Source organism: Myripristis murdjan, chromosome 17 (assembly GCF_902150065.1).
Source record: "Myripristis murdjan chromosome 17, fMyrMur1.1, whole genome shotgun sequence".
Classification (NCBI taxonomy): domain Eukaryota; kingdom Metazoa; phylum Chordata; class Actinopteri; order Holocentriformes; family Holocentridae; genus Myripristis; species Myripristis murdjan.
In genome coordinates, this window is record NC_043996.1 from 15,466,766 (window position 1) to 15,491,260 (window position 24,495).

The 24,495-nt window shown below is 41.5% G+C and overlaps 1 protein-coding gene across 2 annotated transcripts in view; it reads left to right on the plus strand.

Annotated features, from left to right (window-relative positions):
* The window catches only part of LOC115374613 (SPRY domain-containing SOCS box protein 4-like), an 81,688-nt gene that overhangs the window by 36,471 nt on the left and 20,722 nt on the right, over nucleotides 1-24,495 (plus strand). The window contains exons 3-4 of one of the 2 annotated variants that reach the window (XM_030073595.1): nucleotides 1,607-2,594; nucleotides 17,658-17,964. In XM_030073595.1, the coding sequence (XP_029929455.1) occupies nucleotides 1,862-2,594; nucleotides 17,658-17,851 (927 nt within the window). In that variant the 5' untranslated portion in view covers nucleotides 1,607-1,861 and the 3' untranslated portion in view covers nucleotides 17,852-17,964. Of the gene's footprint in view, nucleotides 1-1,606; nucleotides 2,595-17,657; nucleotides 17,965-24,495 lie in introns of those variants that run through there. The other variant, XM_030073596.1, reaches the window with a different exon arrangement.

Genomic DNA, 24,495 nt, shown 5'->3' on the forward strand with positions numbered 1-24,495 from the left:
TAAGTGTCTCTCTGCAATAAATGCTAATTTATCTGTATAAAGGAAATATGCTGTGGCTCAGTCATGTAGAGCTGTGAGACACTCTTACCAGAAGAAGCTTCAGTTCACAATATAAATAAAGTGGTGTTGTGTTTTGTGGCTCGTGGGCTGGCAAGTGGGAGATAGATGAGGCATACAGATAGTTGTGTCAGCCACTTCCCTGTCTGGCTGAGGTGTGATTGTGTCTTTTCTGCGAACAGGAAGCGCCAGCTGCCTTTCCTGGAAGAGAGCACGACGTCAGATTTACCAAGCAGGAACTCACTGTGGTGTGTGTGTGTGTGTGTGTGTGTGCGCGTGCGTTTGTGTGTGCGTGTGTGTGTGATATCATCTTTATAGTGGTTTCTCTAGTATGTGTCCTTGCTAAGGTTATGTTAATAAAAGTAAAACTACTGTGAATGAGCAAAACTGAACTGAAACTTCTCTACTTCTTTTCTTCTCTCTAAAAATATACATGAAATGTTTGGGTTTTTTTTTCCTTAACAAAAGAAAATGAATATTTGGCTAAGGATTTGTGGCTGTTTGCTAGTTGAAAATATATCAATAAATTTTAATTTAATTGAAAATGAAACCAAAACAAAACAAAACACTGAACAAAAAATATATACAAAACCGTAACTATCACACTCACTCTGAAAGCTTACTAAGATTAAACTGAAACTGAAATGAAACTGGTATAAAAATCAGAGCTAGTGAAAATCTCCAAACTGTAACACCCTGGAACTTAATAACTCTGCTAGTCAGATTCTGTAAGATGTTGTTGAATACACTTTCTTCTCGTTGAAATCTCTTTCCTTTTCACTCTCCACCACTGGCTTGTGCCATATTAGTGTCCTTAAACACAACAGTTTGGTTCAAGCTCATTTTTATTGGCAAGGTTGTGTTACCAACCTGTGTGCTACTGTCACTGATGCTCGCTGATACACTGTAAATCTGCTCATTCAAAATTCAAGTTATTTGAGAAGGAGCTGACTCAGAATACCAGAGTAGCAGTTTCTGGTGTAAGGTTACCAGGGAACCTAGCAGATTTTGTCAAGTCTGTTACACCAGGAAGAAGAGATGAATAATTACCCGATACTTTTTGTTTCCTTCCTGTTGAGTTGATATTTTTGCAAACTCAGACAATACTCATTAAAACAGCTTTATCTAAAGCAGAGCATGCCAGCGTCAACTCTGGTCAAACAAAAAAGCAACGGGGAGCATTTCTTGGTGTTTGCGTGCGTGTGTGTGTGTGATGTGCAGGTTTTGCAAATGCATTTTCTGGGAATATGCAAGATGAGTCAGGAAATGTGTGTGTGTTGCGTGTGTGCCTGTGGTTAGCTCATCCTATTCATTGTTTGTTCCTCTTGAACAAAAGCCACACAGAAGCTGTGATTAAACCGGGGAGTCTTGCCAGCACCTGCTATCATCACCATTCCTCTCTTTTTCTTTGTCTCTCTTTCCATCACCCTCTCTCTCTTTATCTCTACTCTTCTCTCTTGTTTTCTGCTTTGATCTTATTGTGTTTCCTGTCAAGATGATCAGAAACTGTTCACAACAGATTTAATTTGTTCTCTCTCCCCCTCAACAGGAGTGACAGGGGCTCTGTCTTCCTGATGACATCTGTGGCATGAAACTGGACTGCACGCATCCTTCACCATCACCTCCTCCTCCTCCTCCTCTACCTCCCTCCATCACTTTCTGATTGGGAACATTCGCTTCAACCCAGCCGCATTGATGAGGTAACGTCAGGCCCGACGCAGAGCAGCATCCACCCACACTAACATCACCCTCCCCCCTTTCCTTTCCTTCCTTCCCTCTTTCTGCCCACCCATCTGCATCAGCCATGGGCCAGAAGATCTCAGGTGGGATTAAATCGGTAGATGGTCGTGGGGACAACAGCGGCTCCCCATCCTACCGGCCCTCTGCCCATCGGCGGCGGCATCCAGAGCTGAGGGGCCCAGATTTCTCCAAGCCTGCCAGGTTGGACCTCTTACTGGACATGCCTTGCGCCAGCCTGGAGACTCAGCTTCGTCATGCATGGAACCCAGAGGACCGCTCGCTCAATGTCTTCATCAAAGAGGACGATAAGTTAACGTTTCACCGCCACCCGGTCGCCCAGAGCACAGACTGCATCCGGGGGCGAGTTGGCTACACACGTGGCCTCCACGTCTGGAGGATCCACTGGCCTGCCCGACAACGGGGCACCCATGCAGTGGTGGGTGTGGCAACCTCTGAGGCTCCCTTGCATTCTGTTGGATACACAGCATTAGTAGGATCAGACTCTGAATCATGGGGCTGGGACTTGGGGCGCAACCGGCTCTACCATGACAGTAAGAACCGGGCCCACAGCTCACTGCCCTCTTACCCTTGCTTCCTGGAACCGGAGGAGGCCTTCTCCCTGCCGGACTCCCTTCTAGTCGTTCTGGACATGGACGAAGGCACGCTGAGCTTTATGGTGGACGGACAGTACCTGGGAGTAGCATTTAGAGGGCTGAAGGGCAAGAAGCTGTATCCCATCGTCAGCGCCGTGTGGGGACACTGTGAGATAACCATGAAATACATCAACGGGCTAGATCGTAAGTATCATATAATATTCAAATTGATGGGCTCATGCTCTGGATTAACTCGGCTTGCCATTAGGGCTGGGCAATAACTCATATTAATGTTTATAATCTTTTTCGTAGAACCATATTGTGATGACAAGGTCATTTTGGGACATCGTGGCACATAGATGTCTCCTAACTAAACTGATGATAACAAGCAATTTTTTAATTTAAAAATGGCCAAAAAATTTGAAGGTGCACTATGCATAATCACCAAATGTTGACTGATGTGAAGACCTTGTAGACTTAGCTGACAGAAACATGGAATAAGCATGTAGTCAAACAGTGGGTTGGCCCATCAAATGATGTGCTTATTCCATGTTTTCTTAGTTGGGTGTACCTCAGTCAACCCATGTCAAAGTTGCATAGTGTATCTATTTTAGAGTTTTGTTTAACAACTCTCCTAACATTACTATTTGGTTAATGGGAACATTAATTTCATTAACGCTCTCTCCAATGCCCCTCTTGTCTCTTTCCACTGTCACCCTTAAGACCCCAAAATTATCTTAAAAAACAGCAAAGTGATTTTGCATCATCAGTACTGAAAAACATTCTCATTAGTATCATGACATTAATTATAACGATATTGCCCAGCCCTGCTTGCTATAGAAACCTCTCTCACTTCCATTGTGTTTCTTCCTCGCTCCAGTAAAAAGATTTAGATATGGGAAAATTAAATTGATGTTGTGGACAGATGCTCCCTCCATGGTTCAATATTATAAGATGGGTGGAGGAATGAGTATCTCCTTTACTTGAACTTTCAGTACTGATGATGGATCTTTGAGGACCCATAGACAGATGGACAAACAGGCAGGCAGATGTTGAGGCCTAGTAAAGCTAAATGGGGCGAAAACGTTACCTTGATAGTTAATGACTAATCTCTCTCTGGATTAGAGTGGAAATACAGGAACTGACCTCAGTGACGTTGTGTTTTTGACAGCTCTGTTGCAGCAGCAGTCCCTGGGATAGATAGGTGAAAAAGGACACAAATATTTTCTCCTATGCAGTCATGTAATTGGTCCCTGCAGGCAGCAACACTCTATCTAACTCAGTATTAAATGCAGTTATAGTGATTTGAGAAAGTTGTCTTGCATGCTAGGGTTAGAAGCAAATTTTCAGTCATTTTCATTGAAGAGTGTATTTCAGATATGAAGAGGGTGAGAGGTGTGGAGAGATCTTTCCAAACTACTGTAGAATAGTTTGGACACTGTGCTGCTCGCTGTGGTTTTAGTACATGAATAAAACATCTTTTGTTCTCAGGAGACCTTGCATTACGTTTGACTCCCCCTGCATGTGTGTTATGAGAGAAGATACAGGGTTCTACTGCCATTGCAGCCAAAACACCAACTCTTTGAACAGCTTGTTTAAGGTCCCCTTAGACGCACATACACATGCATAAACACACACCTGCCAGGAAGGGAAAGTGTGTGTTATGAAAACATGCTGAAGATCTGACTTTGGCAGTCTCTCTCCCTCCCTGTTTGTGGAGCCCCATGGGTCTTATTTGATATCACAACAGGGTGTGTTTTTGTCTGTTACCCTGTAGAAAGCTGAAAGGAAGGCCTTCTCCCTCTGTAGTTTGTTACGTCTGTTTCTTCTTTGCCCAGTCACCTCAAATTTCTCTTTGTACGCCAATTCTTCTTTGAAAAACCTCTTTGAAGTTCTCTGCTCTCAAGGGTCACCGAGGAATTTACCACAACATCAAGAGCCTGTTTTCTATCCTTAAAAAGAGGTCACGAGCCTCATCCCAGCTTTAAATTGGATGTTGTGGTGAATATCTTCAGACTGCAGTTTGCCAAGTAGAGTTGAGTCAGAGAGGAAACACACAGCAGTTGAATTTGAAATAGCTAGTCTTACAACCTCAGGTTCAAGTCCCACCTGGCTATAGGAGATGAATATAATGTTTAAAGAGAATGTAAAAGCATTTTCCTGCATGCTCTTTTTTTTTTTTTTTTTTTTTTTACCTGGACTCTCTCTCTTCCCAACTCTCCACCGTCTCCCCTCTGTGATCTGTGGTAATCTCTTAGACTCAGCCTTGGTTCAAAGTACATACTTTGGCTGTTGAAAGTGCTTCACTTCAACCGTTTTCCATTTATGGGGCCATCCACTGGATTACACGGCAAATCTGTGTGATGGGCCACCTAGGAGAATTTCTGAGTCTGTACAAAGCCCTTGGTTCTACAAGCATATTGACTTCATGCTGTGAAATGAGGTTTGACTGTTGAAAATGCCCTGCCAAGCTTAATGCAGAGAGGAGAGTGAAAGTTGAAAGGCTCACCCTGATAGGTGTATCTTAAGGAATAAGAGAAGAGGGACTGGGATGGAGAAAAGGAAGGAAGGCGTGTGTGTGTGTGTGAGAGAGAGAGAGAGAGAGAGAGAGAGAGGGAGAGAGCCTGAGCAAAAAATAAAAACACACACAATATACAGTATGTGATCAGAAACAGAAACACAGCAGAGAAAAGTAGTAAAACTGTCATCTGCCATTAGAAACGGTCAAATATTTTACATTGAAAAAAACCAAACACTTAAATCCCATGTGCAATAAATGAAATTGTGTGTGTGTGTGCGCGTGTGTGTGTGTGTGCGTGTGTGCGTGTGTGCGTGAGTGCGTGTGTGCGTGAGTGCGTGTGTGTGTGCAGAGAGCTGGAAAAAAAAGCCTGGTGTAAACATGAACATGAGGTTGGTTGTTGGTTGTTGATTGAGCTCTGCTGAATATTGGCTGCAGAGGTAGCCCAACACTGAGAGAGAGAGAGGGTTCAGCTGAGGGAAAACCCATTAGACCTATCAAATCTAAAATTTACACATCACCATATTCATAGCTAAGAGCTCTTAGTAGATTGTTGGCGTTTGGGCCTTTGCTTTGAATGTGGAGCAGACAGTGTAGTCAGAATGATCATTTCAAGATTTCATTCAGAGATTAAATAAATAGACTGGGGACGCTCGCTTTGTTGAAGAGTTGGCAAACTGGTTGTGGCTGCAGCCTTTGCATCATTCAATATCAGTTTTGAAATGAGTCGGCTGCAGCTGCTGTTCACAGACCTTTAAATGACTCAGTTAGTGAAAATGAAGTCATCGTGTGTGTGTGTGTGTGTGTGTGTGTGTGTGTGTGTGTGTGTGTATGTGAGAGAGAGAGAGAGAGAGAGAGAGAGAGAGAGTGTTAACAATAACAGTCCAGTAAGCTGGCGTCAGATAGACACCAGACAATGTATCACAGAGCTGATTTTGTTCTGTGGCCTGCCTGGCATCCTGTTTGTGCTTCCCAAAGTCTGGAGCTTAGGGGTCCGATCTAACATCATGGATTTATGTCACTGAGCGCACACATGCCTACACAAGCCCCTCTTGTAACACACACACACACACACACACACACACACACACCTACCTCACTATCACCAGGGCAGTGATTCAACCAGCTGATTACTGTTAGACAGACAGACAAAGATAGACAGAGCGCACTCTGTGTGTGCGTGTGTGTGTGAGTGTGTGTGTGTTTAGTTAAGGACAGACAGGTTGACCAGACTGACCACACATAGCATGCCAAGATTTCTTGTGTGTGTGTATGCTTTGAGTTTGTGCATGTGTCTAAGTCACAAAAGGACAGCTCTCAGGCCATGTGAACACTAAGCTTGGTAAATTCCAAAATGCCGTTCAGTCCTTCCATCTGCACTGTTTTCCAAAAGCTTGCCGCCTACACTAAAACGCCAAAAAATGCAAAATGTCCCCTAGTGTGCATGCAAGAAACGACACAACTTCCTCTCTCTACATACATTCCTTGAATCATGTGACAACCTCTGGCGCTAGATCACATCACGATCTTATGTCAATGTTTTACACATCCACATGAAAATGTCAAGCTAGTGTTTTAGCATTGGCACATCTTGGAGATCATTTTTGAAAAGCTTTGTTTTCATGGATGGAAACTGCTGTACGCTAAAGGTGCGTGTTCAAATTGACTGAGCTTAGTGTCCATATGAAGACAGGTAAATTTCCTGTGGCCCAAGTATTGCCTAAATGGGGTACAATGCATTTAGGACACGGATTGTGATCTAATCTTTCGCAGGTTGTCAGAGATGCATCAGGCCAGAAATCATCGGTAATGTGAATGTTGATGTGTCCTGATGTCCGTCCCTGACGTCATCAAAAGACCGCCTAGTTGCTTTGTGGAAGGAACAAGCTTTTGATAGAGCTGCCAGGAAATTCAAATGAAATTTATTTTTGCTGAGAATTGGTAGTGTCTTGATTGTGCACAACTACTCAATGCATGGGCCAGCAATAGGAAATAAGATGGCTAGGGAATGCTGGGAAGGAAGCGACAGCATGGAATATAGAAATTGAGGGTACAGAGGAATCAAAGTAAGGAAAAAGGGAAAGAAGTAATTCTTACAGATTCGAAGTCTGAATCTGATGACAAGTGGTCACTGGAGATGCATTTGAGACGCATTGTGATGCCAGGGCGATCTGTGTCAGCTTTCCACTTGTGATCAGATCACCCAAGACAGATGTTAAAACCCTCTGAACAGAGTCAGTTTGTCTGGCTATGGAGACTCTTTGGAGTTGCTCAGTAATGAGTTTATGTAATAAGACCTCCTATTGGATTGTTTGTGAAATATTGTAGTGAGGAAACAACATGACTGCGAGGTATTACAAAGAGATTTATAGTTGCAGTGTTTCCTAAGCGAAAACTGTTTTTCTCATCACTTCAGTGCTTGCACACCAGTTTATCATCTTCCTGCTCAACATTGGATCAGTAGCTGCCTTTCTTACAGAACTGCACACACTTAGGTGACACATAGAATCCGTGTCACACCAAGTTAATTGCAGTTTCATCAAGAAACACGTTTGCAGTTATACAAAAAATGCTGCATTAGGTCTAAACTGCATTATCCTGGAAATGGGATGTAAATTATTCAGCCTTCTCTCTTCTCATGTCCCTCCTCCTATCTGGGATGCAGCAGTGAACTGATACCTGTCCGATAGTGTATCTTGCACTGAATTGTTGATGCACTACAGACACAATGTGTAACAGATTTATGTTTGTTACTTTGTGTTACTTAAACACACTGTCACATGAGGCTGTCTTGTATATATTTGTGTTTATGTGCACGCATCCACTCATGCAAATGCACTGTCTCTTACAACACATACACGCACACACTCACACACACACACACAGCCGCGGTACTCTCTCCATCCCTTCATCCTCTCTCTGTCTTTATAAATGTGCCAATTAGTAGTGCTTTGATTTGCTATAATGGGAGCTGTCTCAGCCACAGCCCTGATATGCCCCCCCACCCTTTGTATTAGAGAAAATGTGACATCAAACTCTGCCGTGAAATCTGGCAGTTTTATGATGCCTTGCTTTTCGGCTAGCATACAAACTTCCCAGAGAATCATTTAAGACCTACTCTTTCTTTTCTCTTCATCAGGGCCCACTGTTAGGCATACATCATCCACCAGGCAGTGATTAGCAAGCAGTGCAAACCAATTTCACCCCTTACACAGCCTAGCTGACCGGTTGACTGGGCCAATCATCACTGTTTTACAAAATGAGACGGAAGGAGAAGGGAGTGGGAAGGTGGGGATCAGTGGAGCTGGAGAGAGGGACAAAAAGGAGAAAGGGAGAGTGACAGAGTCAAAGAAAGGAGTCAGAAAGAGAGAATTAACGGAAAATTCCACCTTAAAACACATTCAGTGCATTTACATGTACCCAAGAAATCAGATTATTAAGAGTAACCAGGTTATGGTGGAAAATTGTATATGTCCTTATATGAGCCACAATAAACGCATTACTCAAACCCCCCATATACCTGCATTCCCCTAATAATCGGGTTTGCCTCCTGACCCCTGACATCACTGCTGCTGACAGCGGTGCTTCAGCTACTCACAGCTGGTGGAGAGCGGCGATCAGCCTGTCTGTTATTGGGATTTCCTCAAGCTTCGCAGATTTAGAGGGTGGAAACAGGCGGCTATCTGTGCTTTTTCATTTTCTTATATTTTTAACAGAGCTAATGTTGCCATAAAAGTATTAGGCTTTCTTAAATGACCATGTAGAGCATGTAGTTTTCACTCTTCCAGGTGTTGTACAGTTGCACTCGCGTCTTCCACATTTGCACATGGAAAAAGCTGTCAAGAAATGTGTGTATGGGTATACATGGCTCGGTAATCAGGTTTTTCCGAGAGAATTCAGCAGCCTTTCACCAATTTCTCTTAATTCCTTGTCCCCATTATGAAAATTGGCTTTCTCATTTACATGGCGCTTAAGAAATCTGATAACTGCTGCATGATGGTGAATAACTACGTTATTAAGGTACATGAAAATGCAGTTATTGAAACTATTGTAAACCTTAGGTTGATGATTTACAATAGCATTTCTGGTGCTCTTTTGTTGTTTTATGTTATGCTTTTGTCATACTATAGGTAACTGTGCAAAATAACGCACTGGCACCACTGGGAGATATTCTCAGCTACAAGAAACATTTCAGTGATGTAAAACAGAAGCTAGGCATACAACAGAGGGTTATGACTAGCTGTCAGGTTTCAATGTGAGCCCCTAAAAGTAAATCAACAGGGTTTCTTTGCAGGCTGCTTTGGAGCAATATTAAACAAACATATGGGGAGAAATCCATCATTCAAGAGAGAGAGCACACTTTTCTCTCCCATTACCTGTTGCCGCACTGTCACGTGCCACGGCTACTCTCTGTGTGCATTGCATCTGGTAAGTTCACTAATGGAAAAGTCACCAGTTGCCGTTTTCGTGTTTTGGGGTGTAATTTTCCGTTTAAGTACGGACGGAGAGAGTAAAGGAATAAAAAAAGGAGTAAAAAAAAGCTGAAATCTAAGAGTCAGAAAGCAAAAAGAAAGAATATAATTATAATGGGAGGACAGAAGAGAAGAACAACAGTGAAAAGGGGGTGTGGACAATCAAGGCACAAACTAGTGAACTAGTAGAGCCATGTGTGGGATGATGTGCGTGCGGCGGCGTCACAGCATGACACATGAAGCTCAGCTGATCAGCTTTCCCAACTGAGCCGGGAAGGGAAAAGCCAAAGTTGAGCAAACTTCCAGCTTGCTTGATACTTGTTGGTGCTGAACCATGATTGCTTAACCTGACAATCAACATGGCACACTGTCTCACATTTTGTCTTGTTTTGACTAAACCATCTAAAAAAAGCAAACACGTTAATGTACTGCCAACTCTTTTGAAAGAGGTTGACTGGTATGTGTTGCACGCTCACACTTCAGACTTCATAGGCTATTTAAGATCATAACTACAGGGTATGCAGGCGTGACATTCCAGGAGGTCTGTCAATAAGAAGTGACCTACTTTTTTCTTCTGTAAGCCGGCTTCACACTCTGACCTTCCTCCCCTCTCCTCTCTTCCCGTCCCTCCCCTCTCTCCTGCTGTTTAGTCTGCGTCACATGAGCTTCAGGTCAGACCCAAACCAGCTGCTGCCTCTGATGCATGCAGCCACCCATTCACTAAACTGTAGGACACTGAATGAGATCCATTCATGCTTTGCTGTCAGGAACATTGAAATTGGGTTTCAGAACAATGAACATTAACAGTCTTGTTAACATGAACATGGTGTCATGCTACAGTTGTTTAGATGCAGTCATATCCAGTGCTAGTTCAAAACACCTGTGGTTGGGTTGTCATACAGTGTGTAGAGATGCTGCACTGGCTTTTATGGTTCAAGAAATCCAAGTCCCAGTCCACTTTTCTCTGTAATGGTCAGCACTTTCTCAGGCTTGTCTGTCTGCGGATACATTGATAACACACAAACTGCTGACAGTGGGATATGTGGGTCAGTGGGTTAGTGCTTGAGTTTAGCTTAGCTGCTGGCCTCAGGCATTATGGTTTGCATGCTGCTTTTTGCTCCCCTGATTTCTCTCCCTCTGATTTTTACTCTCACGTGCAATAGTAGCTCTCGATCTCTCTCTTGCCTACTACTCTCTCTTATTGCGGTTCCCTCTCATGTCTCTCTCTCTCTCCCTGCCCCTCCCTCTCTCTTTCTTGTTCATTCCCTCTGACGTGTTGGCTTCTGCACATTTGGACAAGCCATCAGTGGTTCCTCTCTAGATCCCACGTGTTACACAGACACACATGAAGGTATTTGTTCCAACATGCAGCATGTTTTTTGTGCCACACAATTGTAGAATACAGATAGGCTCTTGCAAAATGAGTGTTGTGGTAAGGCTAAGTTGGCCAAGTTGGTTCTGCTGGTGGCCAGCTTAAGCTGTTTATGCTCTGACCACAAGTGTTGGTTTAGTCGGTGACCAGGTTCATTTTGGGGCCCTTGATTTTGGTCTTAGCTGATGTACCAGCATCAGTGCTCTTATTCACCGCTTTAACTAGCAGCAGACCGCCTCTGCCCAGCAAGCACCATCAGAAGACCCGCAGTGCCCATTAAAGACCAACATCAACCAGCTTCAGCTGGTCTAAGCTGTTTTTTTTTTTCTCAGTAGGATAATTGTGGCAAAAATGCTTTGCTACAAAGCTTGTGGCAGCAATTTATGTATTTACTCTGTAAACTCTGTTAAAAAAAAAAACAACAATACACACACAGAGCACTGAAGCAGCAAATATGAATTATTAGCAAATATCATTATTTTTATAGTTGATAATGTACAATGGCAAGACAGTTACTACACAGATTACACAGAAGATGGTAAAGAAAAACAAAAAAGCAAAGTTCTGGAGTCTCTGCTTCAAGCATCCATGGCTACTACTTTTATTGTTTTGCCTATTTAATTTTATTGTTTTATTTTATTTGATGTTACTTCATGAATTTATTGTATTTGTATTATTTCTTTATATATATATATATATATATATATATATATATATATATATACTTCTGGTGTTAGCATTTACCTTATTACCTAGTTTTACTTCTGTTTCCTGTTATTATTTGCACAATCTCTGGCTCCAGCACAAGCATTTACTTATTTTAGCATGTCTTGTCTTGCTTTCATGCATGACATTTTGCTTCCCCAATTCTATCAAACTTTCTTAGCAGAACAGAAAATATTCACTGTGAAAATGTCTGTAGGTGGAAGCTATGACATAAAGCAAAAGTATTCCCCTCGAATTTCTTGTCCTTTTTAAGTGCATGCCTCATTCTTTGCAACTATGTTTCATGACTCTCTTCTTCAGGATATTATACAACAGAAACAGTATGATTTACTGTTGTTCCCGAAATTGCACAACAAGATTAAATGACGCAGAGAAGCCTTAGATGTGTGTTTGAAATTGCCGCGTGCTCCTCATTTGCTGCTGCAAGATCTAAACAAGCTCAGCTCCAGCAGAGAACAGTGGTGTCATGTCAGTGCACTCACAATTAAATATTTAAAGCAAAGGATGAACAAGTGAGAGAGAGAAATAATGGCAGAGAAAAATAAATAAATAAATAAATGAATAAAACAAGACAGAGGAAGAAAAGAGCAGAGAGGCTGGGAATAAAGAGGGAAAGATAACAGAGAAAGACAAACATAGAGATGTATTTAAAACAGAAAGCTTGAAAAGTGAAGATACTTCAGTTAGTGCTTTTTGTATGCCCTCTAGTCTCAAAGCCTTCAGTGACACAATAGGACACTTATTGACCAAAGACTAAGTGAACAAGAGTAAATAAATGCAGAGAGAGAACAAGGCAGAGAAGGAGGAAAGGAGCAGCGAGAACAAGATAGATGGAGCAATTAAATTAACATAACGCGAATGGAGAGTGACAGTGACATAGGGAGGGAGAAATGAACAGAAACAAAAGATAGGGACAGATATTAAAGGTGGAAAGAGAAAGGAGGAGGGGCATAAATAAAGAGTGAGCTGGGGCAAATTGAAAGTCATGTCAAGAGATTGGTGTCAGCTCTGTGGAGATCAAATGAACTGTGTAGAGACGGGGGAACAAGGAGGGCTGCTCAACAGGGAGGAGGCAGTGCAGAAATTGGGCTGCTAATAGGGGGCTGCAGGGCAGAAATTATGCTGATTATTGAAGGTAAGAGTGCTGGAATATGAATTGGTGTTTTACACATACACACAAACACGCTCTCCCTCTCTCTCTCTCTCTCACACACACACACACACACACACACACACACACACACAGCTTAATAACTAGGCTATAACTATGTGCACTTCTCTAGAACTTATAATGAATGTAACATTACCAGGAAGTGTTCAAAGAGGCATCGTCAACTCCATCATCAACCCCTCTCCCCTGTTATTCTTTAATACTCGTCTCAGTCAAATCTGAAGAGTTCTTGCAAACATTCACCCAAAACTATGGAAAAATGAACATGCAAATATTGCTGGCCAACAGGGGTCAACTGATGTGGGAAACTGTCAAAATGGCCGGCTTTGCTCGTGTTCCCTAACATTTCCACGGGATTCTCTTGGGTGTGCTTTTATCTGCTTGTGGCGACCACTACAACTTTCTCTACTGCTGTCTCAGTCAAAAAATCCCCACCAGGATTTTAACAGGTGCCAAATGCAGTGACCACATATATCCAAACTTTGCTGCACTGGTCAGTGGTCACTTTCAGAACCGATTTTGACATCCTACTGATCATTTTTTGAAGTTGGTGGTTCCATTCCAGACCTTCTAAAGGCTAATCTGTGCAGTTGACACGGTATCAGCGGTGAAATTAAGTAACTGCAGCATTTGTGACTGTATGCGGAGGATCTGGGAAGAATTTCAGCATTGAGTTGCGAGTGTGTTTGTATCGAGTCCACATTGTAACGATAGGCTGAATCCCTCCTCTAACAGTAACACAGAAAGTGAACGGTATTTCCTCGCCATAGCAATAGCTCAAACTTCGCAAGATCAGGGACCAAGGACGCTCACCTCACTCACCGTAAACACTGCAGATACTGAAGAGAAGCATGAATTGGCTTTAAACCTATATGAGCTTGAGCGCAGATCCTCAGGCAGAGCTTTTGTTTGAAACTAACTGTTCCACAGTTTAGTTTCAAAACAAAAGGTAATCAGGGATTTGCCATTAGAGCCCCTCCGCTGTGCATTGGCACGCCTGGGGAAATTAGGCTAGCAAAGTCAGTACCTCCTTTTAAATCACACCTTAAGACACAAGTCTGCTTTTAAGTAATTGTTTTTCTTGTTTTTAATCTTGTTCAGTTGCCCTTCGTTCTCTATTACTGTTTAGTGGTGGGTGCTTTTGTTTCTCCCACTCCCTGTAAAGCACTTTGTATTTTAACAAGTGCTACACAAACAGTTTAATATCAGCCTGTTGTTGTTATTAATTATTTATGCTAGATTAAAATCTCATAGTCAGTTCTCTTCTGTGTTTTTTTTTTTTCTTTTTTTTTTTGTAGCATTATGCATTCATGCAACCATGGCTTCTTGTTTAATAAAAGTCATATCTTTAAGATGAAAAGTAATTTTTACATTGTCGTTACCCTCACTGTTTGTCTTTGAAGTGCAGGGAACAAATGTAGGCCGGCACAGTTTGCACACCAATTCCATACTGACTTTATGATCATCATTCAAATCCTAGCATCAAACAAATGTGTATTATTATCTCTGTTTCTGTCAAAGTTGATTCTTTGAATGCACAGCTAGCATCTTCAAATTAAGACTCACAGGCCCATCTGCAGTATTCGTACTCTATATTTAGAGCTTAGTGGGGGTTGACTCGTGTTGTTTCCCTGCCAACAGGCCTGACAATCAAACTGTAGCAAAATGCAGACAAGAGTGTTCATCATTCAATATTAGAACAACAGCGTTATGGTATATATGTGTGTGTGTGTGTGTGTGTGTGTGTGTGTGTGTGTGTGTGTGTGTGTGTGTGTGTGTGTGCGCGTCTGTGCATGTGTGTGTGTACCAGCAGAGATGTCAGTGTACAAGACCACAGCCTTTGCTTGTTACTCACAACCCTTCTCCCACACTGTCACAACATAGTGCGACATATTGTGTATTTAGATTATTAATCTGCCACTCTGTGTATGTGCATGAGTGTGTGGCATTTGCATCTGTATGCATGTGTATTTCAACATGCCTATCTGTGTGTGTGTGTGTGTGTGTGTGTGTGTGTGTGTTTGCTTGGTATCAGTATCCCACTAGCCATAACTGTCTAAGGAGGCAATGTCCAACACCACGTCTGATGTTTGCTCCCAGCCAGTCTGTTGTGAGGCGGCAACCAGATAGTGCCAGATATGCTATGTTTCCAACTGTCAGGTGAATTTTATGCAAACTTTTGAAACGAGGCAAAAAATAAACTGAGATCTAGGTGTGTTTACATCAGTTGGACTGAAGCAAATAAAGAGACTTTCGGTAGGACATCCACAAGTACATCCACAAAAAAAAAAAATGCAAGCGACTTTTTGCTCCATCATTACTTGCTTGACAAATGTGTTTTCGTTGTTTTTTTTAATTATATAATTAATATCTATTTTTGTCAGTGTAATTAATATAAAAATACTTGGATGAAACCCTAGTTATAGACAGAGAATGAGAGAGAGGGATGAAGGTGGAGGGTGGAGAAGGTTTAGGGGGTAGAGAGGAAATGATTGCTGAACAGATGACATGCAGGCGGGAGAGCGATGAAAAGAGAACAGAGGAGTGAAGCTGCTGCGGGAGAGTGGAGGAGAGAGGAAAGAGCACCGACTCCTGAATGACGCGGCTGAATACACTGCAGGGAACTAGTTATACAGGAGCCGACAGGTTAACATTTTTCTGCTATTAAAAGCTCTCCTGGCTCTTCCTAATATTACTTTAGTGTGAAACGGTAATGGTCCAGCGTGCCGACTGACGCTGAGAGAGAGGGTGAGACAGGCCGAATTACTGCAGAAAGAAAACCAGGGTGATTTCACACCCGATTATCTCTCCATTTATCCCTATACTCTGTCAGGACCATTCCATTTCCCCTCATCTGTTCCACCACAGTGGTTCACCTAATGTCTGTACATGTGTGTGTGTGTGTGTGTGGTGGGGGGTGAGAGAAAGAGAGAGAGAGAGAGAGAGACAGACAGACAGACAGAGAAAAAGAAAGAGAGAGAGAGAGAGATTAGTGAAAGAAAGGCCACAGGCAGAGATGAGTGGCAATGGCAGGATTTAACATGGATGCAAGCATTAGTTGCTTATAAATGTATAAGTGACATACACAGTCTCCCACACATGCAGTTTTAGCTTCTCTTTGCTATTGATCATTTATGTACACAGGTGGTCATGAAGCTGTCACTTGGAAGCAAATCAGTAATAGGTGCTAGAGATGTGGTTGACTACTCAAATAGTTGGGTACAATTTAATTTAAAATTTAAAATAGGCTGTACTGTGGGTTGGCTTGAAAATGAAAGAAGTTCCTTGGCATCTTAATAATAAATGCTTGATCGGTTTCTTAAATCAAGAAAAAGGGCAAAGAGAAATGTGAAGCATCACTTTTTATGTCTTTGTGCTTGTGATGAACACGGACCTGCAGCCTTGCTCTGCTTTGCAATTTCTCCGTGATGTCATTTTAGATAAATGATGAAACGTCAATCAGCAATATTTAAAGGTGCACTTTGCATACTAGTCTGACAAAAAAATGTAGTGTAAGCACATATTTTATGAGTAAGTCGGGTCAACCATCATATTTCATCCTTACTCTACCCTTTTTGTTCTCTTTCGAATCAACTCTCTTCTTTTGCTTAGCACTCCTTTAAGGAAGCTTTCTGCAGCCTTTAGAAAACTGGTGGGATCTTGGCAACTTTGGCATCATTCCAAACGAAAGAAATAATAAGTGACAGCAAAACACACTGTCACAAACAGCTGGGATAATCTGGACTTGTTTTCCAACCTAGCATTATGTGTACAGATAATAATGCCAAATGGTGAGGCCACAATATCATTGCCTGTGTGAGATCTATCCAGTGCGTAGGAAATGCACAAAATTTGTCATTTAACAATATCACCAAACATACCACACATCTTTTTGCACTTGACTTTGATGTTTGAGTGTGAATTCTGAATGTTTTACAGCGTGTGGGTAGGGCATTAAAAAGATGGTCTGGTGTTTATGCACACAGAGAAAATCAGCTTCAGTTGCAGTGGACCAGTGGTGAGTGATGCAGGTTGTTCAGTGCAGACAACTCGGGCCAAGCTGCCACTTATGACGCTGCGCAGAAATGCAGCTATGAAGTAACTTTAATTCACTTCTGATTGCTGGCATGATATGACATAAACTACCCCCTCCCCTAACACACACACACACACGCACACACACACACACACACACACACACACAGAGGCTCCAGGATTATTAACTTAGCAATTCTCTCAGTCATGTATGACATCGATGAAAAGATAATCCTCCCCAAATTTTCCTCTCCTGTCTTTGTTGAGGAAGCTGTAGGAGTGGCCTCTAATCAGCGCTTCAATTTGGCCTCCTGACATTACCAATTTACTGACAGGCTGCATTCCTTTGTGTGCTCTCAGGGCTTCAGTTCTATTTAAAGGACTTTTGTCTCTGTCTCTCTCGTTCGCTCTTGCTCTCTCTCTCTCTCTTTCTCCCTCTCCTTCTACCTGTCTCTCTGGTATTCACTCTACTGAATGAAACTCATCACAATTTATTGAGCTGTTACTTCATTCACCCGGCCACTTTTTCTTTTGTAGCTCTACCAAATTGGATGTTTTTTTTTTTTCAGTGGCAGCTTTTTTTTCAGTGGCAGCTTGTTGTTGCACCCCCACAAGCGAGCTAGAGTCAGGTAGATGAACCTGTAGGCATTAGAGAGGTGAGAAATGCAGTCACTGGGGTTCACAAAGATGTTTACACTACATCTGCCCGGGAAAGTTGACTCCTTTTGTGACATGTGGCACTGCTGAAAACATGTTTGCTCAGTCAAACTACCCTGGATAAATAAAGGCTAGGCTACATAAATATATGAAGAGGAGCAACAGTCTGGGTTTGAACTGTCTTATAACTATAGTCATCTGTTGTTGTGTAAGTTGTTCAGTTCCCATGGCAACACTTCTTTTACAGTTCCTGTATGCACTTCTTGTAAGCATGATGTCATAGCATCAAGTCAAGTGAATGTGTTTTTCTTGCCAGGCCGGAATCCCATCCCATGCAACAGTGAGGGAAGACATTACGTAATGGTTTCTATTAATTTCCATGAAAAGCTTTTCACTTTTTGTACATTTTTTTTTAAACCAGGGAAGGTCAACTGTGTGCACTCATTCTTTTCCAGCAACACCCTGCATGTCCACACATTCACTAGCCTGTCTTCTTCTGTCGGTCACTGAGCAGCTGAAAGTTAAAGTGCCTTGGTCAAGCAGCTCGACACACTAAAACTCTCAGGCTGATATTTTTCATTCTCACAGTTTAAGTATAATATTAAAGTGAATGACAGATTTTATGAATGCTATGAATCATAGACAACTTGCATTGTAGCACACCTGTTGTGCATTGCCTTGTTGACATGCAAGCTTAATGAAGCAGGATGTAACAGGGATTGTTCACACCAGCGCTTGGCATATTACAAGAGTAAATAAAGAACTCTAATTCAAAGCAATTCTTTTGTGTCTCAAATTGTTTGGCAAGCCCATGTTTCATATGTTTGCAAGCACTTAGGTGAACATGCATTGCTGTGTACAGCGTTACTTTTACCTAATGTCTTTGATTAGTCTCCTTATGTCCATGAATATGCCACCAACTGACATGCCTGGTGGTAACCTTGGAAACCAGCATCCCATGGTGACTGTGTGGGGTTGAATCCGGCCTCTGTCACATTTCTTTTCACTTTGTTCAAGGAAAAAGAAGTAGGGAAGCACTGAGGGTGCATGGACAGTTCATCCACTGTCGTCTTCTCTCTCCTCTTTCACTCTCTCAAAACGAGATGTAGCAACAAAGCAAATGAAGTGTTTCATTTCTGCATCTTATCTGCGACACAAAACTCATCCAAGGCCACCACCCCTTTTCAGAAACATTTGAAGAAAACGTTAATAATGGACAGAGAAAGTTGGAGGGCGGTGACGGAGTTGCTTCTAGACCCTGACCTCGTGTCACTTTTGCAATTTACCCACTAGTTGTTCCTACTGCATTCTCAAACACAACGTGATGGGCAGTATAACCCAGATGGCATGAGGTGGTAAAGATGTTAGAGTGGGTGATGAACAGCAGAGGGCATATTTCACTACTTGACTGACACTATTGTTATAATACATGTTCACCTGCCTTGTTTAATCTCAGTACTGAGTTGCCGGCTGGTCATCTTTTGAGTTTGGATTGTGTCTTCAGAAATACAGCCATGCATACACTATATGAGCTTTATTTCAGAAAAAGAACAATGATAGTGGACAATGAACAATGACACATACTATGTGGGAGTAGTTACAAGTGAATGGGCAAGATGGCACAGATGGTTTATCCTGAACGTTCATGATATATGATTATAGTTTTAAAACAGCGTGGACCGGCAATTTTGTGACTGCAGCTATAACCTATAGCCTGTTGTGTTATTATGAATTTGATCTACTTGGATCCAACTCCATTTCTGGTTATTGCTTGTTCGATGACCTCAAAAGTTGTCTGTTTATTATGCCACAAAGTTTTTTTTAAAATTGAAATGCTGGAAGTTCTCACGAGTTGCACAGTAAAATGCACTGGGCTGGAATGTTATGCAAGGGATTGTGGAGAATTTCTTTGAGGATATTGTTTTATTATCTGGTGCTGATCTGTTTATTGGTCATCTCTGGCCCTTTCTGATCCAACATGACATAAAAATCCATCTCTCTTTGTGTTTCCAATGCTGCATCTTTTTTTGTGTGTGTTCACTCTGTCTCACATGATTTCTCTTTTCTGCATGGCTTTCTCTCCATGCCTCTCTCTCACATACCCTCTGTCCCTTCACTCCCCGTCCCTCTGCTGTCCTCTCTGCCTTTCTCTTATGCAGATACATTTTCTCTTTCTCTGTCATTTTGTCTTTAGTTATCCATCATTTTATCTCTCTATCTAATACACATTGCCCTTTAGTTCCCTTGCCCTCTGCTTGGCTCTCTGCCCAGCCAGCTAGGTCACTCTGTTGGCTAGTTCTGTCGCAGTCCAATCCAAACTCACAATGGTGCCCTGTCCTCTACACTCTGTGACTGCTAAAGTTAAGCAGATCAAAGGACATATGAGATCACTGTCAGTACACTTTTCAACATATTTCTGACATTTGTGATCTTTGTTTCATTCGATTTGCGGTATAGATTGTACATTGTTGCTGTGTTTTAAATGATAGGGTTACACTAACCATGCTTGTTTCATGTTTTATTTACTCTTTTGTTAAGACACTATTGTTTATATTTACATTACGATATGTTTACGCTCAATGTATAAACCATTGACATAAACCCTGCAGAAAGTATTTGTCTTTAGTATTTGGCTCATAAAATATCAGAGTGGACCTACTCAGGATGATATTCAGCACAGTAGACAAGATGCAGATAGCTAGGAGATGCAGGGCACTGCAGATTTAATATACTGTGCAGCAATGAAATGAGTCCAGTGGGTTGAGACGTCAAACAGTGACAATGATTGATTGATGATTCACAGTGACGTGCAGATTATACTGCCTTGTGTTGTAACAGGCAGTAAAAAGATATTGGCAGTAAGGAATATGACATGCAGGAATATCATATGCAGGAATATCATAACAGGAAGTGACAATGACAGTGTAGTCCAAAGACATATAGAATTTGTAAGATGCTGTTTCTGAAAGCAACCCAAACGATGCAGTTCATCACTGTTAAGCTTCTTTACTGTGTTTCTACATACCGTGGCAAGAGGAATACTGTCATTCTTGACAGCTGAATTAATTACATATGTTAGTGTTTTGACTGTGATACATCTAATGCTAACACAGAGGAGTCGTTTAGATCAATGACACTACATATTCACTCGTCAGTCTCACTGAAATGTCTTGGTGGTTTTGCCCTGTTTGTATTGGTTTTATGGTTTTCTTCAACAGAGATCCACTCAACAGGAACTGATTGTGACGAAGGCTTATCAGCATGCTTTAATCCTTTTGTGTGTGTGTTGGTGTGTGTGGGTGTGTGTGTGTGTGTGTGCAAATGATGGATGACTGTTTTGTAGTAAGGACAACCATTGAGGAGTGTGCCAGAGTACAGAGGAAGTCACCTTGCAGTGAATCACTATAAGCAGAGTATTAACTTCAACAATCTTAAAATAATCAATGTTTGATCTGTCTCGGTGCCTAAGGGTACAGGATGTTAATAAATAAATGGAGAGATATCAAAGACATGCAATAAAAAGGCACTGTAGCCTCGCACAAGCAACCTGTAATGATATCTAAATTGTGTATCTTATAGATGCTGGGGTCACTTTAGTTCTGAGGTGCTTGTTTGATAGAGGGTCCATTCCAGGATCCGTTCCAGCAGGTGATGCAGTTTAGGAATGTCGCTTATTTATGGTGCAGGGTAAGGTACAAAATTAAGACTATTGAGATGTCAGAGGAAGCAATATCCTATCTGAAGCCAGCTACTGATATGGCCAATGACTAGCCGGCATTGATAACTGAAAGACTGGTGGTACAAGATAAGAAGCCAGCTATTCATTTTACCAAGGTGCCTAACCTAGCAATGCACTGGATTTTGTTCCTTACCCTGCTCCTAACCATATTTGGATATACATCATGTGTATCATATTGTTTCACTTCAAATACTGGCTTTGACCAGTGGAAATGGGCAGACTAAGTTATAAGTTGGAATTTGGCTGACACTATCCTGTGACAGAGAAATAGAAAAGAAAATATATACGCATGTGCAGACACAGACAGAGCCATAAGTCTATTTTACACACGCACTGAACCCCTGAACTTATCCCGACACTACCCAGAGGAGCAGTATGTGAGAAGTCAAATGTTTGATCCGGTTGGCCTTGCCTTTAAATAGACTTGACTCTGCCAGCGCCCTAGTACAAAGTCTGCGTAATGTGCAGTTGAGCCCATGTATGCACGGCCTACCCAGGTGCCACCCCTCACCTAAACTGTACAGAGTATTTCCTGTAGATGACAACGCATCTGACATGGACAATCTCCTGTTGTGTGCTTCATGTGTGAAAAGGCAACTCCAGACAATATCCGGACATGATTCTCCACATATAGTCTGCAGTTCATATGTGAAGAGGGGCATACACACAAACATACATCAATATATACACAAATACACACACCTGCATGCACATTAACCTGTCTTTTGGCACATTTTCTTACTTCTGTGTCCTATAATTAGGCCAAGAAGTGCATGTACATGGTCTTTTTTGTCTCCCTTTCTTTCTTTCAGGGTCACCTACTCTGTGAGGAGAAAAGGAGGTTTGTAGAGCAGATGATATAATTTATGCATATACTGTAGATGGAGTGAAAGACAGAAGGCAATCTTGTGAATGTTACGCTTAGTGCAAATGCTACCAGACCAAGAAAACACAGAAAAGTTGATAAGTTAATTTTAATTTAGGTTATCTGGCTATGAACATGTTCACTCAAACTTTCTTCGTAGTTAGTTGAGTGACATGGGTATTTTTTCTTAAACTGTGAGTTAAAAAAAAAAAAAAAAAAAAAACTTTAAATACAAGCGAGAGAGGGAGAGAGTAAAACAATGTGTTTGCCGGGCATCTATTTTTTACATCAATAAATAATTTGGTGTGTCTCACCAAAGTGTGTAATAAAATAACGTTGGGAACACTGCACCAGGAAATGAGTGCTTATCAGAATTACATGTTATGCAATATCAGAAACCAATATGGATCAGAAGTCCATTCCTGCACTGACATAATAGATGGTGGTGTGTTATGAGAGAATTACTTAGTGGATACAGAAACTAAAAGGAATAGGTTATCCATTTCACATGCTTCTACAGTGAAATTACTTTTTCCCTGCGAGCTGAGCAGTGAAGCGGTAATCAAATCCACCTTGTGCTGTTTTCACGCTATGCTCCACTAATGTTCTGTGCAGTTTTGTTGTTGCAGCTTAATGCGCTGTCATACACCACAGAAATGCATATCCACCAAGTGTTAAGAAAACAGATTGCATAGACTAGCCATCAAACTGACCATGAGATACTGTTCAGACATACAGTGCCAAAACTTGCAGGTAAATTAGTGTTATTAGTGAATAAAGAAATATCAGAATGAACACTATGTGTCCATTTTGCATTGTCTCTAGACCATCTTGTGTCTTCAAAGGAAAAGACATGCTGCTGTGTGTTCCTGTTGGCACTGTGAGCAGAGCACGTTTTTAGCACTCAAGAGAGCTTAGCGCTAGAAGTTAAAAATATTTCAGCTTTTAGCTAAAGAATGCTGCACATCAAATGGGTTTGCACTTGTCTCATAGCAACAGCAGTAGCTATGACAAGTGCTTCCTCCGAGCATCTGCCGTGTTGCCAGCCACAAAAAGGTGCCTGAAGTTGTTTTTAGCTCAATATCATACACTTTTATTGGAGAGCACTCTATTACTGTTGGGAAAACTACTACAACATGAGTCACGGTGTAAGGCTGACTTACTGTTACCTACCCCACCATGAAATTACTATATATATGTATGTATGTATATATGTATGTGTATGTGAGTGTGTGTGTGTGTGTGTGTGTGTGTGTGTATGTATATATGTATTCCTCTACAAGCCATCAGTCAGTGTGATTGTGGCTTTGTTGGCAAAACAAAACAAAACATAACACAACATTAATTTCTGAATTACACTACCCACAACACTTGGAAGATGGTACAGCCTCTCCAATTTGTGGGAACTTGCCAACTTGTAAATAGTGTCCACCTCAACAGTCCAACTCGTAATTACAATTAGGAATCTTGTATTTTTCTGAAAGCTCTGATATATGCGACTAGGTCATAAATAGCATGGTAGCATCTGCAAAATGGTGGGTGTTAAATGTAAATAAATCCAAATTCCATAGAGCTGTTCATAAGACTGAGCATATTTAATTAACAGTTTAATAGTATTACCCTTTTCCATTTAGAATTGAATAATTATGATGTTAGCTTATCTTACTTTCCCATTTGCTAATTTTGCTCTCCAAGTGATGTGAACACCTCCAAGTCGTATTGATGGCAATCTCTGCAACCTCTGCTTTCCTTACCATATGAGCTGAACAAGGCATTGGTGCTTCAATTGGTAGAGAAAGAACCAATAATATCACACCCAATGCCTTATGGGATGTGAAGACCAGTTTCTCTTTAAAAAAAAAAAAAAAAATGCACATGCACCCTTGACCCTTTTTGTTTCTCATATGTACAGTGAAGGTGTGTTTATAGATATATTCATGCTGTAGCTGTTTGATTTGGTTCAAAGCCCCAGACTCTTTACATAGGGATTTTCTAAAATGTCTGTAGAGTGATGAAATTAATGAAAGAGAGTGATGAAATGAAGCAAAGGGAAATTTACTTCCAGAGCGAAGGCCACTATAAAAGGAGGCAGGCATGTCTCAACTCTGTAGGGACTTCTATCAGGCTCTGTCTTCTGCTCTAATAGCTACTTTGTTGTAGAAAGGAAATTAGTTGGTGAAATAATGAATCCATTTGCCAGTGTGAAATGAAAAAGTTATTTTAGTATGCATATGTATATTTATTTTTGTAGTTTATGGCATATGGCTACAAAATCCTCACTGGGTGGCAACCATCTGAGACGTGTGCAACAGCTGAATTCACCTTGCAGCACGACTTCAACCAGCAAGGAACTAATCAGTGAAATTATCTGGTGTGGTGTTTGCTGCACACACATAGCTCTCGATGACACATGGTTAGTCCACTGTTGTCAGATCTCTGGAACCAATTAAAATAGCCTTCTCATCCTAATTACGAAACTACTCAGAAAGTTCAGAAAGTTGTTCAGAGAGTTTTCTATGCATGCATGCAATGTCTTTTTCGCTCTGACAC